The 26,717-nt window shown below is 42.8% G+C and overlaps 1 protein-coding gene across 3 annotated transcripts in view; it reads right to left on the bottom strand.

Moving 5' to 3' along the window:
- Positions 1-26,717, bottom strand: part of LOC147098781 (myosin-9-like) — a 148,368-nt gene that overhangs the window by 89,470 nt on the left and 32,181 nt on the right. For all 3 annotated transcript variants that reach the window (XM_085969461.1, XM_085969463.1, XM_085969462.1), the window contains exon 3: positions 18,761-18,917. In XM_085969461.1, the coding sequence (XP_085825587.1) occupies positions 18,761-18,917 (157 nt within the window). The remainder of the gene's footprint in view (positions 1-18,760; positions 18,918-26,717) is intronic.

Raw genomic sequence — 26,717 nt, 5'->3', positions numbered from 1 at the left:
AATTTTACCAGCTAATGTGGAAAACAACATCCACAATAGTGCACCAAATGCTTTCACTGACCAGTTCACCCAGCCTACTTTATCCAGGACTGATTAAGTATTGCAGAAAAAAAAAATGTATAAAAGCAACTTTTGCTCATTTTCTCCAAACTTTTTTAACCAACCAGTGGACCAGCAGCCAAGATGCGTAGAGGGAAACTGTTGCACAGGCAAGTTAGCACTGCTAAACATGAACAGCACTAGATATCATTTCTTTTTAATTGATACTTGGCTCTATTTTCTTTTTGGCAAGGCTAAGTGCGTGAAGCAGTAATTGAAACACTTAACCAATGAGCAACATATTGGTACTCCAATGTATCGCTACAAGATTCCAAACACGTTTCTCATCTTGGCCATGTCACCACAGCAGGGCAGCAAGTTACGGCAAGATGCTTCTCTGATGACAGACAACAGCATTGGCTACTGAAGTACAGGATTTATTGGGCTACAATTAATTTCCAGAGTAGGTTTTTATATTTTCGAGTTACTGACTAATCAACTGTCATCATTACCTTCCAGTAATCCACTGTTGCACTTGTATCGTGTTTGCTACAGCACTGAATCAGACACAGCTACTATGGCACAGAAATCATTTTACAATCAAAATGTGCACCTGTTTTTTACAATTTGAGCACCTGCATTATTAAAACTGTCTTCACAACTAGGTAAAAGGGTCATTTGTTCCAGATGATTGACTAACTGGTATTTTTGGGCTTAATGCAATCATTAAAAGAAACAGTTATTACAACTTTTAGCACCGTTTATCCTTTTTACCATTTCATGGCACTGCAGTCTTAATCAGTTAAGTAGTCGAAAAAATGTATGATCATTGCTCAGAGTGTCCCTTTTGTTAACTACATTGCCATATACCGCAGCTCAGAATACACATCTCATTCACATTCTGCTTTTTATAGCGAGAAATCACTCACTCATGGAATCTTAACACTCAACTTTCTGGCCTCAAAATCATTAGCATAATACAGATTATAAACCAACCCCCAAGTCAAATCTGTAAGCATGCCTGCTCGTGTCCAAGAATCTACAGCACAGCATGTCATTTTAGGCAAAGTGGAGGAGTTAATGACAACTTTAAATCAAGATCACCACAGCATTACCAGGTGCTGCTGCAACATCCTGAACTTTGTGGAAAGCTTTTATTCTGGGTTGAGTGGAGTTCCGTGCCTGCCAGCTCCCAATATATAGATCTTACACAGCCAGCAGCAAACACAAAGCAAACTTTCTGGATCCACCAAGACTGGTCACCAGGAAGATTCAGAAGAAAGCCGTTGCCTTCTTTGGCTTGTGGCCCAGTGACAGACAGCTGGTTAAAGCTAATTTAATACCAGGCTAAGCCTAATGCAAACATAGTATTAACCAGTGAGTCAATGAGCCACAGGACAAATATCCAGGGAGCTGTTTACAGCAAAAAAAACACTTAGGAGTACCTGAAAACAAACTCAAAAATCATACTCTTTCACCCCATATTAAATTAGCTTTAACCAGCTGTCTGTCAATGGGCCACAAGCCGTTCCTTCACTGTCGCTGGGTCAAAATCCTGGAACTCCCTCCCTAACAGCACTGTGGGAGTACCTTCACCACACGGACTGCAGCGATTCAAGTCGGTGGCTCACCACCACCTTCTCAAGGGCAATTAGGAATGGGCAATAAATGCTGGCCTTGCCAGCAACGCCCACATCCCATGAACAAAAAAAAACAGCCCCCAACATTCCCACTCCAACCACCTCAACAATTTCACACCTGTTTCTTTCCAACCACAGCTTTGGCATTTTCAAGAGCTATGCGACCAGTCATGACGCTCAGCAAAAAAAATCAGCTTTCATCCGCCTACAACTTCAATTAAGCGCTCTGAGCACCACTTATGATTTGTGTTTTACAGAAAGTTCTCTCTGCTGCAGTAGCTGTTGTCAATGGAATCAGCGCACTAGAGAGCTGCCTCCTTCCCTTTCACAAGGAAGCATATGAATGACTAACAATTTCACTAATGGTGAATTTTCATTTCCGTGGCTCAGTCAGTAGCACCCTTGCCTCTGAGTCAGAAGGTTGTGGAGCCAAGTCCCTTTCAGAGACTTGAGCACAAAAATCTAGGCCGACACTCCAGTGCTGTACTGCGGGCGTGCTGTACTGCGGGCGTGCTGTACTGCACGGTCAGAGGTGCCATATTTGGATGAGATGTTAAACCAAGACCCAGTCTGCTCGCGGATGAACGTTAAAGATCCTGTGGCACTATTTTGAAGAGCAGGGGAGTTCTCCCCGGTGTCCTAACCAATATTTATCCCTCAATCAACATCACTAAAAAGCAGGTTATCTGGTCATTACCACATTGCTGTTTGTGGGAGCTTGCTGTGCGCAAATTGGCTGCCGCGTTTCCTACATTACAACAGTGACCACACTTCAAAGTCTTTCCCTTTTCTTTTTATTTCAGGTGTAAAGTTAAGAAACTTTACTTGCCACAAAGATGTATTTATTTTAAATACTCCCCGTCTCTGACGAGCTGTACTCAGATTGCTCCATAAGGCACGCAGTTGGGCCCTGCTGAGACCCCCAGTTGCTGTAACTTGGAACAATTTCACCCAAATGTATATTGTAGAACACGGAGGTGAAACTTTTAACAAAAGTCTATCATTTTCAGTGACTTGCTAACAGATTTATCAACCTTAAAACACGACTGGCATTTGAAGGGGAGAGCATTAGAAGCAGGCTCTAATCTGGTTCTGGCTACTCCTGAACTCACTGCTTGTGCAGAGGGCCGGGATTAAAAAGGCTTTCTATTATTTCTGGACCACACAATTATTTTACATGTGTAGATTTATTGATTACGATATTATACAACTAAAGTCTACAAACAGTTTACGTTGTTGAAAAAAAGAGGCCTTAATCCAGTGGTAGGATTATAGACCCACAATTTTAAGTGTATAAAGCCATTGGTTCCTTGCAAGTTGGGGCACTTACACCTTGGAATGGAGCCAACAGGGAGAAACGTGTCTGCTGTCGGCTGCACTCTTCTGGCACAAACATAACTTAAAGGTGATCCTCAGTCTCTAGAAGATTGTTATTAGTCAGTAAAATGATCTAGTATTAGTAAACAAAGCTCACTTAACACAAGCCCTGATGAGGCTTACACACGGAGGCAGCATATTGTTGATGCAGTGCACAGGTTTTAACATGCATTGGCTTCCCTTGTGCAGGTGATTTCATCCCTGCTCAACTCTATGTTTAACTTTTTAAAAATGAAGGTTCTGACTGCTTTTTTTTTATATAAAGTGTCTGCAAAATGTATCTCAGTTTCCAACACTGATCATCAATTAAAAAAATTACTGAAAATAAATGCCATAAGGCAGATCCATGATCTGATTTTTGCTCAAATCTGAGCAGTATGTGTTTAATTCAAGGATGTTTCCTGATCAGTCCGGATAAGCATCCAGCAATATTAATTTTTCTTTCAAAAAAGCAGTAACTTCAGTCTAGTCACATGCTTTTACTGCTGCTTTTCATCAAATTTACTAAAATTCAAAACGTGTCAGGAGAAATAGCCTGTCAACACAACAGAAAACTGATATTCCAATATAAGAATTAATCAAATTTTGCAACTGGTGAGTTCAAACATAGGAATACACTGGGCCATTTTAAACACAATGTTCAAAATATTTTTAAATAATTGGCCAGAACATCAGGGGGGGGGGGGGGCGACGAGAAGAAATCCTTTTTACTCAGCAAGTTATTATCGATCTGTAATGCACTGCCTGAAAAAGTGGTGGATGCAGATTCAACAGTAACTGTGAAGAGGGAATTGGATATATATTTGAAAGGGAAAACACTGCAGGGCTATGGACAAAGAGCAGGGGAGTGGGACTAATCGGTAGCTCTTTCAGAGAGTTGGTATAGGCACGATAGGCCAAATGGCCTTCTACTGTGCTGTATCATTCTACAATTCTATGAATATTACTTAGCATACCACTTTCTGCTTACGGGCCTGTTCAATAAGCTAGCACATTGAAAGGGCACCAGCTTTTGTGAAAATTATAAATAAATATTAAGTCAACGAACCAGCTAATAAATTTTCAGTTCTCTTTTTGCTACTAGTAAAACAGGATATGAAAGAGTGTGTCACGTTCTGAACCTGGTACCGTTTTCACTGAATGGATGGAGTAGAATTTAAAGGGCAGAGTCCAATTAGTTGCCAGGTATACTTTTCTGTGCCAAATATTAAATAAGGGCAGGAGGCATCTATAAAGACAGAAAACACCCCCAAGTTAAGACCGTCAGTGCATTGAGAGGCAGTGCAAAAATTCACCAAAAAAGGAGCGCATTGAGAGAAAACATTCCTAATCTAGATTGAGCTGATTTACAAAGGAGATGAGATACTGATTGTTGCTAAATGAGCAAAACACAATTATTGCAAGGTGCCAATACAGCAACAAATGCATCAGAAACAGCTGGTTGATAAAGCTGCTTGCATGTGAAGGGTGAAGAAACTCAAATGCCACAATCGCTGGGTTGTGAAGCTAGCACCTTACCCAGTACTTGCACCGATCCAATGATTTGTGACAAACTGCAAAGTTCAAGGTGACACTGGCAAAAGTAAGTGGGTGAGGTTATGTACTTCAACGCAAATAGAATTTTCCCAGTGCCTCACGACTAAACTATTTGTTTGTGCAAATATTTTTTCAATCGGTGAATGCAGTATCCTACAAGACCTGGCAAAAAAAAACAGGTTGACAGTCCATTTTAACAGTCTACAAAGTGATGTGGAACTAAAGTTTGAAAGCAGCTCAACTGCTACATTGCCATGTGCCCTTGGTTAATTCATTCTTACTGTTCTGATCATTGCCAAAGCATCTCCATCAATGGGTTCCCTTCCCATCCTCATACCATCAACTCCAGAGTCCTCCAAAGATTCATCCTCTTTCTCATCCACATGCTGGCCCTTGGCGACATCACTAAAGTCATAGGGTCAGCTTCCACACGTATGCCAGTGACATCCAGCACTACATCCTCACCGCTCATTAGAACCCTCGAAAGTCTCTGTGCGGTCAGACTGCTTGCCTGACATCCAGTCTTGGGTAAGTCACAACCACCTCCAGCTAAACATTGGGAAGACCAAAGAAATCATCTTCCCACCACAAACCCCATACCCTCGCTACAAACTCCATCCCCTCCCTAGTCACCGTCTCAGGCTGAAGCACGCCGTTCACAACCTCGACGTGTTCAACCTGGAGCTGAGCTGACAACTATATATCCTCTCCGAGTGGGCCTGCATCCTCCAATTTATGCAAAACTCTGCTGCATCTTAACCTGGACCCATCACACCCATCCTTACTGACCTACATTGGCTCCAAGTTCCTGAATGCCTGATACATACTAGAAAAGCCACACTTTAAAGGAGCTCTCCCTTCAAACGAGAAATATAAACCATGAAATAAATGTTTTGTGGTTATACAATTCAACAGTTCCACCAATGGTTTAAATGTGCCCACACGGCATAAAATGTCTGCATTCCAAAAGTATTGCTTTTCCAGTGTATGGTTGAAAGATACCAACCAGTTATACTGACAGGACATAAAAATGCACTCGTGCCATTTGAACATGCGGTTTTAAAACAGTTCACAAAAAAATATTCATTTTCCAACAAGAAATATTTGGGGCTCAGTAAGTGAATAAAACAGTGTCTACATTTGGTCTATGTAAGCTGCCTTCTGAAGCTTCATCAGATCCCACGGTGTACATCCAGTTCCTTGCAAAAGCCCAGAATGTTTTAAAAAACACATTTTTGATGTCATTATTTACATAATTAGCCTACTGCAGCATACAATTCTTAAACTTTTACCTACACATGGCTCAGTCACAAATAAAAAGCAATTCTGCCAAGTTACTTGACCCTAATTTAATTGCTCTTTGGAAAGATCAACAACTTCAGAGTTGGCTACAATCCACCTTCTAAGAGTATAACCCAGCTGAACAGGGGGGAAGTTAAAAAAAAATCCCTGAAGGTTTATTTAAATGCGTAGCGTATACGGAGTCGGAGGTATTTTCGTAACAGATTTAAAACTACCTGGCATAGCATCTCCTCCATGCCCAAAAGCTGTTTTTAAACTAGTTTGCAAATGCACATACTGGTGTGTTATTAGCGTGCACTGAGAATTTGAGGTGACAGATGACCACTTTGCTCTGAGAACCACGGATAATTAAATCTTCCTACTGCACCTTGAGCTATGTCTACAGGCTCATACAAGTTGCTCTTAAAAATCTTCATTCCGCCAGTTATTTTAGAGGAAAGGATGAGGGTAGAGACTGGCTATCAATTTATACTTTGTTAGAAGTTTATTTTCAAAACTATCAACGCCTCAATTCAATCACTACATAAAACACAAGACTCATCAATAGATTATGTGGAGATATATATTGGGAGGTTAATCAAAAGCCTGATACATATTAAGCAAGCTCTTCAGTCTGATCAGCCAAATTAGCCATGAGAAAATACATTATACAGGAAACTTTGTATTATCCGGAGGCCAAATGTCCGGCAAGCTCGAGCCACCGGCAAAAATCAGGAGCCGTTTCGTTAGGTTTTTTTTCTTTTCGTTGCTTTTTTCTCAACAGTCAAGCTCTGCACGTCTCGCTGAAGCTGTTGCTAAGCTACAGAGATGCTACAGAGACGCTTACAAGGTACGGCCGACTGTTTAGAAGCTGTTGCTAAGCTCAAAAGCTCCGTATGTTTCAACATTAGCGCTGGTTCGTCCGGCAGTTTTGATGGGACGGCAACAGCTCGGTCCCGTCGGTGCCAGATATCACAAAGTTTCCTGTACTGTACTACCATTAGTTCATACTCATGTACAGTTACTTTTAATCTTAACCAAGATTTCTTCAGCTACTCCATGTGGCAGCCAAAGTAATAAGCTACGGGAAAGTGGGAAAGCCAGTTGTTTTGCCTCATGTCTGTCAGCTCCAAAACGCCGCCTCTAAACACAGGGATTTCATAATCTGCATTATTACAATATGAATGTCGATTCAGGGGCTTTCTTAAAATACTGAAACTTGGCAAAGGAGGTCCAAGCACAAATCCCAGGCCTGACCAATCTGCTCACTCAGACATACCCAAAAAAGAATTTTTCCCCCCAGCGTCTGCCTTGAAGGGAATGGGAGAAAGATTGTCCAGAGAAAGGAGTCAGTTTGCTGCTGTTTAATTAGCTAAGTGACATTAAGTATATATGGCAAAATCCAACTCTTTCCATGGCTCTCCAATTACTATTAACAGACTTGCTATCTCTATAGCAATTCAATCGGACAACATCACTTCTGGAACTCAAATCCTGTGAAAATTTCTATCAATGTGTCAGCCATGATGTCCGAGTCCAAACGTGGTTGCTATGTACTGTTTTCCGAACAGACTTGGGACCTATATCTATGACCACACTTGAAACGGTCATTAATATTGGAACTTTGTTGCACTCCCCAGTTTACCTATATATTGACACTGGCCACACGTATGACAAAAGAGATGCTAGGACAATGAAAGGACTGTAGCAACACCAGATGAGCCATTACCAAAGTTAGGGCATGTCCAGTAAAAACAAAAGCCGTGCCGTACACATCCTCAGGACACCCCAAAGTGCTGCACAGCCAACAAATTACTTTTGAAGTCTAGTCACTGTTCTTTTGTGGGCAAAGACATCAGCCAATTTGCACACAGCATTGCCTGACAAACAGCAAATGAGATAATGACCACCTAATCGGTTTTGGTAGTGTTGGTTGTGGGAGGAATGTTGGCCAGAACATTGGGAGAATCTCCATGCTCTTCAAAATAGTGCCACAGGATCTTGCATCGACCTGAACAGGTAGGTAGGGCATCAGTTTAACGTCTCGTCCACTGAAAATGCAGCAATGCCTCAGTACTGCACTGAAGTGTCAGACTAGATTATGTGCTCAAGTGTATAGTAGAGTTTGAGCTCTATAAATCCAATGCACTTGCAGCACTTACATTTTTGGGACTTTTTAAAACCTTCATCCCCTAGATTTTTGGGACTTTTTAAACCTTCATCCCCTAGATTGAAGATACAAGTACAAAAAAAAAAAATCACCCTCTTGGATAAGTCCCAATGCCCCGTACCTTTGAGAATATCAGTCCTCGCCTACAGATCTAGGTTATCTTTAGAAGTGCACTAGGGAAACAAACACCAAAGTGCATTTGGTAATTTCTTTTAGATTCTGAACAGTCTTATGCCTCAATGAGATCTAATTTCTGTCTTTGAAAGTGGTAGAGCATCACATCAGGCCTTATGCAAGATGAAAATATCAAGCAATGTTATTAAAATAAGTGAATAATCCAACAAATATAGTGTTACGGTAAAGAAAGTCCAATTTTGTCTAATGGAATTAAGTAAGAGTCTCAATCCAATACTCAGCTGTCTTCTATAAACATCGTCCTTTCTTTTTCTTGCAACCTTATCCAACTACAGGTGTATGGTCTATCATCTCTTTTGCGGTGAAGCTTCCAATATTCTGATAACTCAACTCAATTTGAATGAATAGATCCATCCACTTACATACTTTTTCACCAGCTGCTATGCCTCATTTGGATTTTTCATTGTTGACTGTGATATTCAAAATAATTGTCTGTCAGGGGTATAACTGAACATATCATGCCATCCATGTGTGTTCAAAGTTGACTTGGTTCCTCCCCCAAGCCTATGGTTCAAAAGCCAGTTTGAACCAAGTGTGCAACATATGCACCAAAATAAGCCTGGTACAGAATCTGGAGTGGTGTTTCTTTTTTAAACTGTTTATGTACAATGATTAGATTTAAAAGGACAGCCACTAATTATAGTCCACTCATGCTGATTCAAGTCTTTGTTTAAAGAAAATTCAAACTTTTCCATGCATAAATTAAGCAATTTTAATAAAACTGCACAAGGAACTACATTTTTTGGCACAATTTGAATTCACGTTTACAGAATTTTTTCCAAAGTGGTTTGCTTACTCTATTTTAATGTTAGATGCTAACAATTGGCATTCGCTAGCCCAAATCTTTGTCACTGCACTCCATTGGGATTGGTGCACAAGAATTCCTGTAAAAACTGCCTAATTTAGTCTATGAGATCCAGAGGCAGGGTTCCACTCTGTGAAACTAGCAGATGGGAGCTTTAGTCAATTCTCCTATCAAACTGATGTGTATTTGAAGTTTTGGTCCAACAATATGCCTTTGAACAATTTGTCACTAATATTTTCTTCTCCCATTATATGTTGATGGGGATGTAAGTAGGCCCACGGGTCTCTATTGGTTGTGGGGTTCTAATCTGCAATGCTATGGATAGCAGCATGCCTGTTATTGATTGTCAAGACACGAACTGACCTATTCAAGGAACTGAATCAGTTAAGCAGTGTGCTCTGTGGTTCCGCACCGTATTATTTAAGAGCGCTGGATTTAACAATTTCCTCAAACCTTGCTTCCCAGAGTTAGACTGTACACTCATCAAGTTCAGATTCGAACTAATGATCTAGTCTGTGATGGTAAACAACATTTCCAAAAGTAAGATTTTCCTTTACGACTTTGCACAGTGAAGACAGATTTTCATTATGAACTAAAAAATCTACATGAAGCATCCTGCTCTCTTTAACTAGAGAGTACACCAAGCGTTTATACTGTTCAGTTCAGCAGCTGTTCTCCAGGAAGCTCATAATAGAAGTTGTGGGAAATAAAACAAGCTATGTAGGCAGTGCTTCCCACCCCCCAAAAGAAACAGACAGCATCAAGGAAAAGAACCAATTCTCAGACAGTAGTATATAGGTTATCGCCTGCAATTTCCATATAGTGAAGTCCAGCTTCCATTGACCAAATGAGGACCAATCACCTTCCTCCTGTAGGAAGAGAGAGTCACCACAGGCTGTTCTTATATCATTGGTAGCCTGGAAATAAGTGGTGGTGTGGGGGTGAGACTGAAGAGAAAAAATAAAGTTTCCTGGTTTTTCCAAACATAAAAAAGGTGCACATCCTTCAGTACTTCAATTCAAAAGGGACACAATACATATAGACATGGATCATTTCAGCTCATTCACCTGAAAAAAAACTGTAACCGTCTTCCTCCCCGCCACACAAACCCTGTATTAATGCATTCAAGTGTCAAATGTTTCCAAAGATTTTGCCTCCACCGTCTTCCAACATTTTTGGAATCTGGAGTAAGCACAGAAAGTGTTAAGAGTGCACAACAGTGTGTCTGGCATCTGAAGAAACAGATTATGTTGTCCTCGTGCTGTCATCTGATGCAGACGTTTCACCCAGGGAGAGGCAACACCAAAGCAAACGCATCAGATTTACTGGAGCCAATCAGGAAACCCAGTCAAAAGTAGCTCTTACTGGTTGCCAGCTAAGTGAAACTGGAAACTTGACTTTGGTGTTGCCGTTGGCTGCGCAAGTTTGCCAGGGGCTGGCAGCTTTGTAGTATAAAATCAGCTTTAGATATGTTCATGTTTGAGTGTAATCTTTCATCCGCCAGCTCTGCAGCACATTTCTTCATTTCCTTTTGCCTTTTTAATCTGTGTGGCCATGCCTTTCCTTCTTCAAATAACTACTTGGGTCTTACGAAACTACGTATGTGCTCACTCTTGCGTCAAGCCAACGCTTATTTTGCAACAGCCACTTTAGCAAACTGCGAATAAAATGCCCACTTACAGGCTAAAGAGCAGCGAAAGAAAGCAAAGATCGTCTCAGTTGTGCTAGAAGACACATTTGCACAAAAAGATAGAACAGATCGGTAAAGCTGCAACTTACAAACATTAGCTGCCTCTCCCCAAGTGACTATAGCAAAGGGCACAAATGCTAAGTATTAGGAGTGGGTTCTGGGAATTGTATTGTACATAGTTATTTACTAATTTTCCCAATTTATGAGGAAACACAAATATAAAGTAAAGGACTTGCATTTAAAGAACACCTTTCACATCCTCAGGATGTCCCAAAGCTGTTTTACAGCCTATGAAGTATTTTTGAAGTGTAGTCACTGTTTTAATGTAGGGAAACACAGCAGCCAATTAACGCACAGCAAGGTCACACAAACAGCAATAAGAGTCATGAACAAATAATCTGTTTGTGATGTTGATTTAAGGAATAAATATTGGCCAGGACACTGGGAGAACGGCCATGCGCTTCTTCGAATAGTGCCATGGCTTGTTTTACGCCCACCTGACAGGGCAGACAGGGCCTCGGTAAACGTCTTATCCGAAAGATGGCACCTCAGACAGTGCAGCTCTCCGTATATCGGCCTGGAATATTAGCCCATGACCTTCTGACTCAGAGGCAAACGTGCTACCATTGAACCAAGACTATAAAATATGAAACAGTGCATTTAACAAATCCCTGAACTATTCATGTAAATCTCCAACCTTATTAGCTTAGTTTCAAATGCTCATTTGCCAACAAGATGCAAGAAAACGACTGTCCTTGCAGCAAAAGGGAACCTAGTTAAACAACTGTTTCAGTCAATAAATTCAGTGAAGAAATTTACTGAATCCGACTGGTCAGGCTAGCTTTTCGCTATATGCCGGATTGCTGAAAATCCTGCAGTAATAGAAGTGACGTACAATACTGAATATTAGGTGATATTACAGCAAACAAGCTCAAGATCATTTCAATTCTGTGGCACATAAGAACTGGCCAGCCAAATATCCAGTTACAGCTTTGGAGCTCGTATTTCAATGTTATTACAAACAATTTAGCTTTCCCAGAAACCAAGGGAGTCCAAAGTGAGTCAGTGCTAGATGGCCCAAGAAAACAGCTAACTAATTTCAAATCTGTGTATAGAAAGATTTGACTACTTGAAGATACTGCTGAGTTTTATTAACATAAAAATAGTTTAACCACAAATCCATTTTGGAAGTCAAGATTGTTTTAATCATTTCCAATGCTGAAATCCTTATCCAGCTCCCCAGATTAAACTCTGTCCATATGTCAATCTAACAAAGAGTGAACTTCAAGTTCTGCAACATTCCTATAAAATTGACCACTGCCAGATTCATTTCTTGCTCGGCTCTGGCCCTTTAATTAGTCTTTCCTTTCGCTCGTGTTTTTTTTTTTTTTTAATTTCTTCTGAAATATTTGGGCCAACACTCTGCAGCTAAGAAATCATTGGGGAGAGAGTGTGCTTACAAATTAATGCATTCTAATGACAAATGAAATAAAGGGGGGAGAAAACAAAAGCGCAATTGAATTCTTGAAGCATCATCTTTACTGCTATAGCCATTTCCAATTAAGCTTTTAAATTTCTAATTAAAAAACTTAGAACTGGAAGTGGTTATGGAATTTGTGGCAGTGACTGAAAACAATGGCTTCAGTCTTCCTAATGTTTAACTGGAGGAAACTGCAGTTCATCCAGGACTGGAGGTTGGACAAGCAATCTTACAACACCATGGGCAGTGGAACGGTCAAGAGCGGTAGACTGGGTGTCATCAGCGTACATGTAGAATCCAACCCCATGTCTTTGGATGATGTCGCCAAGGGGCAGCAGGTAGACGAGAGGTAAAGGAGGGGGCCCAAAGATAGATCCTTGGGAGGACTCGAGGGAACAATGTACAGGCAGCAACAGAAGTCAATGCTCGAGATGGTCTGGTCATGGTTGAATAGGTAAGAGTGGAAACAAGCAAGGACAGTCCCACTGAGCTGAACAATGACGGTGTGATGGCCACGTCAAAGATGCAGAGGTGGTCAAGACGAGGAAGGATAGTGCACCAGTCACACTCAGGATTTTATTTGCAACCGATTAATGCTGTTTCAGTTGTACAGCGGGGCAGAAAAGCTCAAGAAATAATGCTGAGGCATCCTATCCAAGAACATTTTTTACAATGTATTCTGAAGGCACTCAGATGACGAAAGGGATAATACTGTAGAGCCTTGCCCCCTCCCGCCCGTGCACACATACACCACATCCTCCACACAACTGCCAACTTTATCTTTCACCTATTTGCACATGTGATGCAAGTCTGTCAAGCTTCACCATATAAGGAAAAAAACACAAAACTGTTTGCTTCAGCCTTGCTCAAACAACCCAAATTCAACATCCTGCTGCAACTATTTTGGGGCTTGTTGCAACAAGCTGCTATATTCCTTGCATTGCAAAGTGATACTCCTGGAATTTTAAACAACTAAATTCTGCAAACTACGCGATCAACTGTTATGCTGCCACAAGAACCCATAATAAACGGCTATATCCCACATATGCCGCCACACATAGAAACATAGAAGATAGGAGCAGGAGTAGGCCATTCGGCCCCTCGAGCCTGCTCCGCCATTCAACGAGATCATGGCTGATCATCCAAATTCAGTACCCTGTCCCTGCCTTCTCCCCATATCCCTTGATCCCTTTAGCCTCAAAAAATATATCCAACTCTTTCTTGAATATATTTAATGAACTGGCCTCCACCGCCCTCTGTGGCAGAGAATTCCACAGGTTCACCACTCTCTGGGTGAAGAAGTTCCTCCTCATTTCAGTCCTAAATGGCTTACCCCTTATCCTTAGACGATGACCCCTGGTTCTGGACTCCCCGGCCATCCGAAACATCCTTCCTGCATCTAGTCTGTCCAGGCCTGACAGAATTTTATAGGTTTCGATGAGATCCCCTCTCAATCTTCTAAACTCCAGTGAGTATAAGCCCAATCGACACAATCTCTCCTCATACGTCATTCCTGCCATCCCAGGTATCAGCCTGGTGAATCTTCGCTGCACTCCCTCCATGGCAAGAACGTCCTTCCTCAGGTAAGGTGACCAAAACTGCACACAATACTCAAGGTGCGGTCTCACCAAGGTCCTGTACAACTGCAGCAAGACATCCTTGTTCCTGCACTCAAACCCTCTTGCTACGAAGGCCAGCATACCATTTGCCTTCTTAACCGCCTGCTGCACCTGCATGCTTACCTTCATCGACTGGGGCACAATAACACCCAGGTCTCTTTGCACTTCCCCCTTCTCCCAATCTATTGCCATTCAAATAATAATCTGCCTTCCTGTTTTTGCCACCAAAGTGGATAACCTCTCATTTATCCACATTATAGTGCATTTGCCATGTTTCTGCCCAATCACCCAACCTGTCCAAATCGTACTGGAGTTTCACGACATCCTCCTCACAGCTTACCCTCCCACCCAGCTTTGTCGTCTGCAAATTTGGAGATATTACATCCAATTCCCTCGTCCAGATCATTAATATATATTGTGAACAGCTGGGGTCCTAGGACCGATCCTTGCGGTACCCCACTAGTCACTGCCTGCCACTCGGAAAACGACCCGTTTATTCCAACTCTGCTTTCTGTCCGCCAACCAGTTCTCTATCCAAGTCAATACCTTGTCCCCAATCCCATGTGCCTTAATTTTGCACGCTAATCTCTTGTGGGACCTTATCGAAAGCCTTCTGAAAGTCCAAATACACCACATCCACTGGTTCTCCCTTATCTATTTTACCAGTTACATCCTCAAAAAATTCCAGTAGATTAGTCAAGCATGATTTACCTTTTGTATCCTGTCACTGCTTTCCAAGTGCTCTGCTATTACATCTTTTATAATAGACTCCAGCATTTTCCCCACTACCGACGTCAGGCTTACCGGTCTATAATTACCCGCTTTTTCTCTACCACCTTTTTTGAATAGTGGGGTAACATTAGCTACCCTCCAATCCATGGGTACCGTTCCAGAGTCGATCGAGTTCTGGAAGATGACCAGCAATGCATCTACTATCTCTAGGGCCACTTCCTTAAGTACCCTGGGATGTAGACCATCAGGCCCTGGGGATTTATCAGCCTTCAGTCCCATCAATTTTCCTAACACCATTTCCCTACAAATACTGATTTCTTTCAGTTCCTCCCTTTCATCAGACCCTATGTTCCCCGGCATCTCTGGGAGGTTATTTGTGTCCTCCTTTGTGAAGACAGAACCAAAGTATGTATTTAGTTGGTCTGCCATTTCCTTGTTTCCCCATTATAAATTCCCCTGATTCTGACTGTAAGGGACCTACGCTTGACTTCACCAATCTTTTTCTCTTCACATATCTGTAAAAGCTTTTACAGTCAGTTTTTATGTTCCCTGTTAGCTTACTCTCATATTCTATTTTCCCTTTCTTAATTAATCCCTTTGTCCTCCTTTGTTGAATCCTAAACTGCTCCCAATCCTCAGGATTATTGCTTTTTCTAGCCAATTTATATGTCCTCTCCTTGGATCTTATGCTATCCCTAATTTCCCTTGTTAGCCACGGTTGAGTCACCTTTTTTGTTTTATTTTTATGCCAAACTGGGATGAACAAATTCTGTAGCTCATCCATTCGGTCTTTGAATGTTTGCCATTGCCTATCCACTGTCAACCCTTTGAGTGCCATTCCCCAATCAATCCTACCCAACTCGCTCCTCAGACCATCGTAGTTTCCTTTATTTAGGCAGCAGAATCGGACAATTTCTCTACTAAAGACACCTTTGGCATTGTTTGGGGCATTGCCTCTTTTTCACTTTTTCTCCTTGGCTCTCATGAAGGCTAGTATTCCCCTCTCCCAGTCTTGCTAATTTTCACCAATGGATGTGGCAGGACTACAGAGCTTTGTTCTGATCCGTTGGTTGTGGGATTGCTTAGGTCTGCCGCTGTTTAGCATGCATGCGGTCCTATGTTGTAGCTTCATTAGGTTAGCGCCTCATTTTCAGGTATGTTTGGTGCTGCTCCTGGCATGCTCTACTACACTCTTCATTGAACCAGGGTTGGTCACCTGGCTTGATGGTAATGGTAGAGTAAGGGACATGCCGGGCCATGAGTTTACAGATTGTGGTCTAATAGCCATCAGCAGCAGCAGAATTGTGTCAGCGCCTCACGGACACCCAGTTTTGAGCTGCTAGATCTGTCTGAATCTATCCCATTTAGCACGGTGGTAGTGCCACACAATACGATGGAGGGTGTCCTCAGTGTGAAGATGGAACTTGATCTTTACAAGGACTGTGCGGTGGTCACTGCTGCCAATACTATCATGGACGGATGCGTCTGCGACAGGTAGATTGGTGAGGACAAGGTCGAGTAGGTTTGACCCACTGATTTCTCACCACCTGCCGCAGGCCTAGTCTGGCAGCGATGTCCTTCAGGACTCGGCCAGCTCGGTCAGCAGTGGTGCTGCTGAGCTACTCTTGGCAATGGACATTGAAATCCCCATCCAGAGTACATTCTTTGCCCTTGCTACCCTCAGTGTTTCTTCCAAGTGGTGTTCAACATGGGGGGGGGAGTGCTGATTCATCAGATGAGGGACAGAAGTAGGTGGTAATCAGCGGGAGGTTCGCTTGACCATGTTTGGCCTGATGCCATGAGACTTCATGGCATCCGGAGTCAACGTTGAGGCCTCCCAGGGCCACTCCCTCCCGACTCTATGCCACTGTGCCGCCACCTCTGGCACATCTGTCCATTGATGCGTGAAGGATGTCAAAAGGAGGCACTTTATTGGAGTTCAAATATTAAGACAGAGGCGATCACCCCTTAAAATTGCATTTATATTAGGAATACAGCACAAAAGGTTAAAACATACAAGTCCTCCCTTTAGCAAATGCTAGACAATCAAATAAAAAGCCCAGACATCAGCAATTGAATTCCACCAAGTAATGAAGATAATTGAGGTTACCGAGGATGCACGCAAGTAACCACACGACAATCTGCAACATATGGATACTCCTGTTTGTTTAAAAATTTGGTACTATTTCTTGAAACAACGATATACTTTCTATCATCCTATCTCGGCTCACAAATGAATAGCTACTGGGGTGAAATATCAGAGGTCCCCAGTGCTGGTGGAGCTGTACTCCATCATGTGTCAGCACCTCCAACAGGGGCGGCTGGGGAGTCGGGGGGGGGGGGTGAGGCAGAGCTATGTTTTGAAAGCTGCACACTGCAAAAAGCAAAACTAAAATTTTCTGTTGGGCTTTATTTGCAACTATTTCAGACACCAGCCACTCCTATATACCGATAGAATAAGCATTTAAGTATTAACCACTACAAAGTCATTATACATTTAAAGTTCGCCTTTCCTTCCCATTATCCATTCTGTTGCTTCCAAGCCACTCTGCAATCAAGGGTACTACCACACCCAATAAAAATGTGACTGCACAGGGATGAGATCATCCTAGCCATTGTCAGCGTTCCAAGTTAATAGACTGCGCAAAATGCAAGCTACTGCAGATGCTAGAACAGAATATGCCAGAAACACTCAGCAGGTCAGGTAGCATCTGTGGAGAAAACAGAATTTAAAGTTTCAGGTGTGGGACCTTTGTCAGAACGGTTCTGATGAAGGGTCCACACCAGAAACTTTAACTTGTCTGTTGTCTCCACAAATGCTGCCCGACCTGCTGAATGTTTCCAGCATTTTCTGTTTTTGTTTTTAAGACATTGAGGGATTAAAGAAATGCACATTCACTTTAGGTTCCAAGTCATTGTTATATGAAGAATAATGAATTATAAAAATAAATTCACTATAGAACCTCACACAATAAGCAGTTCTGTAATATCACCAAACAATGGATTTATTGCGGTGGCAGCATTGGCTGAGATTGTATATTAAAAATAACTGTAGCCAGCAATCCAATCTTAACATTTAGATGGCTACTTTACTCAGAATCATACAGCACAGAAGGAGGCCATTCAGCCCACTGTGCCTATGCCAGCTCACTGAAAGAGCTATCGAATTGGCCCCACTCCCCTGCTTTTTCCCCACTGCCCTGCATATTTTTCCTTTTTAAAGTATCCAATTCCCTTCTGAAAGGTACGATTGAATCTGCTTCCACCCCCCTTTCAAGCAGTGCATTCCAGATCATAACTCGTTAAGTTAAAAAATTGGTCAGAGGTCGCATTCGTGATTGCTGTCCAGCAACTTCTGCTGGAAGTGTGCATGTATGGAGATTGATGAAGGACAACAGGATAATGCGAGGGTAATCTTGCCGGATGATGCAGGACAGAAATGCTTATCGTTTTCGGTCAAATAGCCGACCGACACTTGTCGTTGATGCTTATAAAAGGAAAAAAAGTTACATTTCTATAGCGCCTTTCACTACCACTGGACATTCCAAAGCGCTTTACAACCAATGAAGTACTTTTTGGAGTATAGTCACTGTTGTAATGTGGGAAATGCGGCAGCCAATTTGCGCACAGCAAGCTCCCACAAACAGCAATGTGATAATGAACAGATAATCTGTTTTAGAGATGTTGATTTGAGGGATAAATCTTGGCCAGGACACCGGGGAGAACTCCCCTGCTCTTCTTCGAAATAGTGCCGTGGGATCTTTTACATCCACCTGAGCGCGCAAACGGGGCCTTGGTTTAACATCTCATCTGAAAGACGGCACCTCCGACAGTGCAGCACTCCCTCAGCACTGCACTGGAGTGGGACTTCAACCCATAACCTCCTGACTCTGAGGCGAGTGCGCTACCCACTGAGCTACAGCTGGATTAGGAACATTTGGAAGAGATACCAGATGACTGGTGCCTTGGAACCCTACACCAACAAGGATTCAACAGCTTCATGAAACTAATTGGAGGGGAGAAAATTTAACCAGAATACATTAAACCAATAAGCAAGTCGTGTTAAATTCGTGAATCAGAGGTTACCTTGCATTACAAACAAAACAGAGTACTTCTTTGCATATTAATGAAGCAATCATTGATATAAGTCAGTAGTAATTGTTGGCGACCGAAGAACTTTAAGGCAAAACCCTCACCTTGCAACATACTCCTGTATGCAGTGTCTGTAATGGCGTAGATGTGGGGCGGCAACTCATGCCGTTTTTTTCCCTTGTACATCTCAACAATCTCCTCAGTGTAGATAGGCAGATTCTTGTAAGGATTGATCACCACACAGAAAAGACCCGAGTAAGTCTAAAAAAAAAGGTACAAAGTTATACATGTTTTCAGGGGGAGAATGGCACCACTTTTACATGGATTACAATATCTGCATCCTTGTAGTATTTAAAAGGCAAAAGCCAAACTTGAAGAATGATGTTAAGCTAAGTCCATATCTCCTCTGATGATTCTAGGTTTATCCAGTGAGGAGCTGAGCCACACAAACATCCCAGGTTCAATCCCTTGTCTATGTGGAGTTAGATCCCAATTGGGGTGGTCGCAAGGACAAATGGCCTCAGCAAACCTGGGTTAGCGAGTGAGTGAAAATAAAACCGGACGGACCACCCGGCATTGACCTCGGCACTGGCACACCCAGCTCAGTCGACCCTGCAGTCCTCCTCACCAACATTTGGGGACTTATGCCAAAATTGGGAGAGCTGTCCCATAGGCTCGTCAAGCAACAGCCCGACGGTCATACTCACTGAATCATACCTTTCGGCCAATGTCCCAAACTCCTCCATCACCATCCCTGGCTATGTCCTGTCCCACCAGCAGGACAGACCCACCAGGGGTGGCGGCACAGTGGTATACAGTCGGGAAGGAGTGGCCCTGGGAGTCCTCAACATTGACTCCGGACCCCATGAAATCTCATGGCTTCAGGTCAAACATGGGCAAGGAAACCTCCTGCTGATTACCACCTACTGCCCTCCCTCAGCTGATGAATCAGTACTCCTCCATGTTCAACACAACTTGGAAGAAGCACTGAGAGTAGCAAGGGCACAGAATGTACTCTGGGTGGGGGACTTCAATGTCCATCAAGAGTGGCTCGGTAGCATCACTACTGACCAAGCAGGCCGAGTCCTGAAGGACAGTAACTGCCAGTCTGGGCCTGCGACAGGTGGGGAGAACCAACACGACCTCATCCTCACCAATCTGCCTGTCGCAGATGCATCTGTCCATGACAGTATTGGTAACAGTGACGACCGCACAGTCAATGTGGAGACGAAGTCCTGTCTTCAGAGGGCACCCCTCCATTCTGTTGTGTGGCACTACCACCGTGCTGAATGGGATAGGTTCAGAACAGATCTAGCAGCTCAAACTGGGCAACCATGAGGCGCTGTGGGCCATCAGCAGCAGCAGAATTGAATTCCACCACAATCTGTAATCTCATGGCCCAGCATATTTCTCACTCTACCATTACCATCAAGTCAGGGGACCAATCCTAGTTCAATAAGGAGTGTAGAAGAGCATATCTAAAAATGCGGTGCCAACCTGGAGAAGCTGCAACACAGGACTACATGCATGCTAAAAACCAGAAGCAGCATGCTATAGACAGAGCTAAGCAATCCCACAAGCAACGGATCAGATCAAAGCTCTGCAGTCCTGCCACATCCAGTCGCGAATGGTGGTGGATCATTAAACAACTAATGGGAGGAGGAGGCTCCATGAATATCCCCATCCTCAAATGATAGTGGAGCCCAGCTCGGAGTGCAAAAGACAAGGCTGAAGCATTTGCAACCATCTTCAGCTAGAAGTGCCAAGTGGATGATCCATATTGGCCTACTCCTGAGGTCCCCACCATCACAGAAGCCAGTCTTCAGCCAATTCGATTCACTCCACGTGAAATCAAGAAACGGCTGAGCGCACTGGATACAGCAAAGGCTGTGGGCCCCGACAACATCCCGGCTGTCATGCTGAAGACTTGTGCTCAAGAACTAGCCGCGCCTCTAGCCAAGCTGTTCCAGTACAGCTATAATACGGGCATCTATCTGACAATGTGGAAAACTGCCCAGGTATGTCCTGTCCACAAAAACCACGACAAATCCAATTACCACCCCATCAGTCTACTCTCAATCATTAGCAAAGTGATGGAAGGTGTCGTCGACAGTGCTATCAAGCAGCACTTACTCACCAATAACCTGCTCACTGATGCCCAGTTTGGGTTCCGCCAGGACCACGCGGCTCCAGACCTCATTACAGCCTTAGACCAAACATGGACAAAGGAGCTGAATACCAGAGGTGAGGCGAGAGTGACTGCCCTCGACATCAAGGAGCCCTAGTAAAACTAAAGTCAATGGGAATCGTGGGGAAAACTCTCCACTGGCTAGAGTCATACCTAGCACAAAGGAAGATGGTTGTGGTGTGTGGTCAATCATCACACCGCTGCAGGAGTTCCTCAGGCCTAACCATCTTCAGCTGCTTCATCAATCATAAGGTCAGAAGTGGGGATGGTCACTGATGACGGCAGTGTTCAGTGCCATTCGCAACTCCTCAGATAATGAAGCAGTTCATGCCCACATGCAGAAAGACATTCAGGCTTGAGCTGATAAGTGGCAGGTAACATTCGCGCCACACAAGTGCCAGACAATTACTATCTCCAACAAGTGAACGTCTAATCACCGCCCCATGACATTCAACGGCATTACCATCGCCGTATCCCCAACCATCAATATCCTGGGGGTCACCATTGACCAGAAACTTAACTGGACCAGCCACATAAATACAGTGGCAACAAGAGCCGGTCAGAGGCTGGGTATTCTGCAGCGAGTTTCTCACCTCCTTACTCTCCAAAGCCTTTCCACCATCTAGAAGGCACAAGTCAGGAGTGTGATGGAATACTTGCCAGGATGAGTGCAGTCTCAACAACACAAGAAGCTGGACATCATCCAAGACAAAGCAGCCTGCTTGATTAGCACCCTATCCACCACCTTAAACATTCACTCCCTCCACCACCGGCGTACCGTGGCTGCAGAGAGTACCAATAAAAGATGCACTGCAGCAACTCGCCAAGGCTTCTTCAGCAGCACCTCCCAAACCCGCGACCTCTACCAACTAGAAGGACATGGGCAGCAGACACATGGGAACAGCACCAACTCCAAGTTCCCCTCCAAGTCACACACCATCCTAACCTGGAAGTATATCAGCCGATCCTTTATCGTCGCTGGGTCAAAATCCTGGAACTCCCTCCCTAACAGCACTGTGGGAGTACCTTCACCACACGGACTGCAGCGGTGCAAGGCAGCGGCTCACCACCTCAAGGGCAACTAGGAATGGGCAAGAAGTGCTGGCCTTGTCAGCGACGCCCACATCCCATGAACGAATAAAATAATCAAACAGAGCTCCCACTGCTCATCACTATATATAGCAACCACAGCCAGAAGTGCGCGTCCGTGAATGCCCTGTGAAGACAGGACTGGGCTCAGCTACAAATTAGACAGTTTGCCAAAATTCACAGATGCAAATACATTAATGATGGCTACTTGGGCACGGTATTGGAGGACGACTGGTTCCCATGGTACCTTAGCCAGGCAAGGATTCAATGCCTTCAGGGGGAAAGGGTAAAAATAAGCTAAGTCCAACAAAAATTTTTAAATGTAAACCCAAATGTAATCAATTTGTGTCCACAATATCAAAACACAGTCCTATGCATTAATAATTCTGCTTATACAGGAAACTTTCATTTAACCGGAGGTTAAATGTCCAGAAAGCTCTATCCACCGGCAAAATTCAGGAGTCGGTTCAGATAAGTTTTTTTTACTTCTCGTTGCTTTTTTTCTCCAGTCGTGGCTCTGCAAGGTCTAGCTGAAGCTGTTGCTTAGCTACAGAGACGCTTGCAAGCTACGCCGACTGTTTTGAAGCTGTTGCTAAGTAACAGGGTTTGTTGCTTCACACGGAGCTCAGAAGCTCCGTATGTTTTAACATTAGCGCTGGTTTCTCCAGCAGTTTTGATGGAACGGCAACAGCTCGGTCCCGTCAGTGCCGGATACCAGAAAGTTTCCTGTATATTGTTTTAAGTAACAATTCCATGGTAAAAGCAATACAAATGGATACATTTCACATAAGCAGGGTTTCTAAATCCATTAATGGAGACCAGAATGGCCCTAATGGTCAGCTGATTAATTGTAATTGACCTCTCCTTGCTCCAAATTGGGATTTTATACAAGATCTAGACCCATGCCGGTAAGAAGTCTTCTCCTTGAACCTGGAATCTGAGGAAAGGTCATCGACCTGAAATATTCACTCTTTCCCTCCCACAGGTGCTGCCTGACCTGCTGAGTATTTCCAACATATTCTGTTTTTATTTCATATTTCCAGCATCTGCAGTGTTTGGCTTTTGTGCCTTTTTATATGAATCGTAGCTTGGCTTAAGCACTGCAATGTTTAAAGGGAAGCCATGGCAGCTGTGTTTAAGAGTCTACTACTGGGTTAAAGAAACCAGATTGGTTTCCCTACATTACAAAAGTGGCGACACTTCAAAAGTACTTAATTGGCTGTGAAGTCCTTAGGTTGTAAAAGGCGCTATACAAATGCAAGTTTGTTCTTGCTTTTTATTAGTGCAAGTGCCTGCAGCCAGTCCACAGGTGCCAGCTTCATCTTAATTGACTATCCAAGTTACAATTTCACTACATCATGTGTCAAGACTCAACATGTACGTAAATGCTTACAGGATTGTGGTAAGCAATAGGTGCCCTTGTGGAACAGTACAGCAATCCATAGCAAAATTCACAACTGGCTAAGTTTTTGAATCAAAAACCATTTGAAAGTGGCCAAATTTGATCTCAAAACAATTACCCAAATTCCAAACTAGCTCGACTGTATTGTGACATATTCTCTGATGAAATTAAAATGAAGATTTTGGCTCACTCAAAAAGTGTAACCAGTGACTAGTTAAGTCATAGAGAACAAGATGGTCCTCGGTTCAATCCCCAGTCTGCTACATCATCTGATCTCACCAAGGTGATCTGCCAGAGATGATACAATTAGCCTCAGCACCTCAGCAGGGGCAGGAATAGAGGAAGGAAGGTGATAAAAAAACCAGCAGGTTCCTCTCGTGATCACTAGCCAGGATCGGGATTGGCTGTGACACTGAATACCCAATTAACACTCACCAAGACTCATACAGCACAACTGTCACTCAAACATAGGTGCAAGAGAGCAGCCAGCAACTGTGAAACTGCAGCCCAGAGCAGTCAACACCTTCAGGAGAGCAGGAATTGGTTGGGAAAAAACTTCAATTTTTAGAGATCAAAACTACACTGGAAAGTGTGTTTACCCCTTAAGCAACTGAAGGGAAGCCAAATACAAACTAATTTTACTCAAGTTAGAGGTATTTTATTGAAGAATACACATGGTCCTAAAACCAACAAAATGTTGAAACTTACAAGGTATTTATAGTTTAATATAGCAGTGCAAAGACTTGTCATATTGAGCGGAATGTCAATTTAGATATCTTCAGCTGGAAACTTGGGAGACCATGAACAAGGATTTTAAAGCCATCACATGGTGCAAAACATGTAAAAATGTACATTTAAAATTGCTAGGCTCCCCATGATAACACACTGTGTGGTGTACTGAGCCACACAACTAGTAATGTCCCAGGCATTGGGTGAGGCAGCAGGTGGGACAATTGATATCAGTGCCCAATAAGTGAAAGGGGAAAAACCTAGGTCGCCTTTTCCTCATCCGGATCCAGTGACCTCCTTGGTGGATAGTGCACTCGTTTAGGCTTACACGTGAAAACGGCTGTTTAGATAAAGTAGGGCTGCCATCAGTGGAACTACACCCAAGCAAGAATCACTGCCGGCAGGAAGGGCGAGGAGAAAATCTGGACAATTAAGAATATAGCGTTAGTGTTCCGTCTTGTGCAATTTCCTGCAGCTGAATAAGGCAGTCATAATCTTCACTCGACTGCAGGGACAGTATAAAGACAGGCAGTAATGCAAGATCAGATGACAGGAAGCCAAGGAAATCACAATTATTTGTATCTCACCAGGACGTTCATGTCCACAGGCACTCACTAGATTACTGCCAAAGGAGGAATAGGGGCAGAAGCCATTTCAATTCAGCCCATTGCTCACAAGTTTGATCTTGCATTCCTGGGTACCTCTGGTGGATCTTTAGAAAATATAGCTTTTTGCCACAGGCATCTAGTTGCTCTCATCCTTCCAAAGAATATTTTTCTTTTTTTGCTCAATGACTTACTAATTCTCAACTGGAACTTGTAAATAACCAGTAAAATGAAAAACAACTAATCAGGCCTGTAGCACATTGTAGAGCTTTTCTTGTCTTAATACCAGTATCAATTGGGATAAATTATCCTGTGCAGGTCTTTGCTCCTGTTTGTATGAAAGGGAACAGACTAAATCACTAATGAAAACTTCAATAGCAATCTTTCCCACCAACTACAGCATCTGTAGAACTTAGATTCTTATTTCAGTTTCATAGATCAGATGATGTCTGATCAAAGATCAAATTGGTTTACAGGCTCGATTTTTTGCGCGTGCGCATGGAGTTAATCTAAAAACCGCTACAGCAAGACGACTCTCCCATTGTGCATCCATAAACACAAATGGGGAGGATTAGTTACTTCAGAACGTAAACGAACTGGTCTATATTTGGTAGCATGGTGCACTATGTTAAATCCACTGAGATCTCTGCAAGGTAATAGCATATAGATGATGAAAGGGGACAAATTCTGTTTATAAGATCTGGTGTTTGCATCCTGAAAAGGGAAACTGGTTCTAAACACGATCCCTTCCCTGGCTAGAGTAAAACACAAAAAGCAATCCTACCGCTCTCTTCTATGTTTATCCACCTTACCTTGGCTAGGATCAAATATTGAGAATGGATCTCTGCTCAAATTTTGTTCAATTATCTCTGGAGACCAAGGAGTATTTCTGTAAAACATTTTCCTTACTACATTAAATGAATGGAGTAGACTATGAAAATAGTGGGCTTGATGGACCGAATGGACTTCTCATTCGATACTAAAAAAAAATATATATACTGAGCAGAATTGCAGATGGATACCAGCACACAACCACTCCAGTACGGTTATCCCTACTCAACCAACTGAACAAAAAAAGCTGCAAAACAGGAGTTGGGGAGAGAAAAAGAAAACTCCCTCCATCTTCACCATCCCCTGCCCAAGCCCAAAATCAAACAAACTTTGGTAACCCCAAACTACCATTAAAACTGCAGCAAAATTTGACTTCCTGTTAAAGTAAATCTCACTTCAAACCTTAGGAGATTGAACCAAAAAAGATTTGTTGAAAGTGACAGTTACAACATTAACTTAGCAATGAATCTGTGAAACGACACATTCAAACACCTACGCGTTTCTTTTAGGTCAAGGAGGAAACCTTCATAAATGTGGTTGGAAAAGTACTGAGTACCAGCTAAATTAATGGCAATTGTTCCCTCAGGATAGTGCTGTAAATTTGTGTGTGTTCAGTTAGGCATCCATCTCACTTGCCATAGATAAACATTAGTAAATCACATATGTAGTGTTTGGGATACAGGCTAGAAAGGGCTGAAATTTGATCTGAAGAGTTTTGTGTGCGTCAGTTTTGAAATTCTATCACATGCTTGGTCTGGGTCATGCATCTTTTAATAAATGAGCTTATAATTGGGACTGACAACTTGAAGCTGTTTTCCCATTCTTCTAATAGGTGGAGTCTAGGGGTCATCTGAAAAGGACTCTAGAACACTGCTCCAAAATAAACTTTAAATTTCAAATGTCCTCAATGATTTTTCCAAACAAGTGGGGCCAAAATGTTTCTGCAACTAAGCAAATCCTTAAAATCTGAAATAAGGAAACAGTGGGAATACACAGCCTGTGAAAAAAATTTAACCTAACCTATCTCCAGTTCTGGTGAACAATCTACCTCAAACATTAATGTAACTTTAAGATGCCAAAAGGAATTGCTTTTTATTTCTAGCCATGTGTGTTTTATTTCATGTTCCTGCAAATATCAGTATCAATAATAGACAATACTGAAGGGCTAAATAGCTCGGGAACTACAACTTTTACATTCATGCTTATCATGGGAAAGC

This window comes from Somniosus microcephalus, chromosome 28, assembly GCF_052327205.1.
Source record: "Somniosus microcephalus isolate GS21.2 chromosome 28, FLI_Smic_1.0, whole genome shotgun sequence".
NCBI lineage: Eukaryota > Metazoa > Chordata > Chondrichthyes > Squaliformes > Somniosidae > Somniosus > Somniosus microcephalus.
This window is presented reverse-complemented; position numbering and strand designations above follow the sequence as displayed.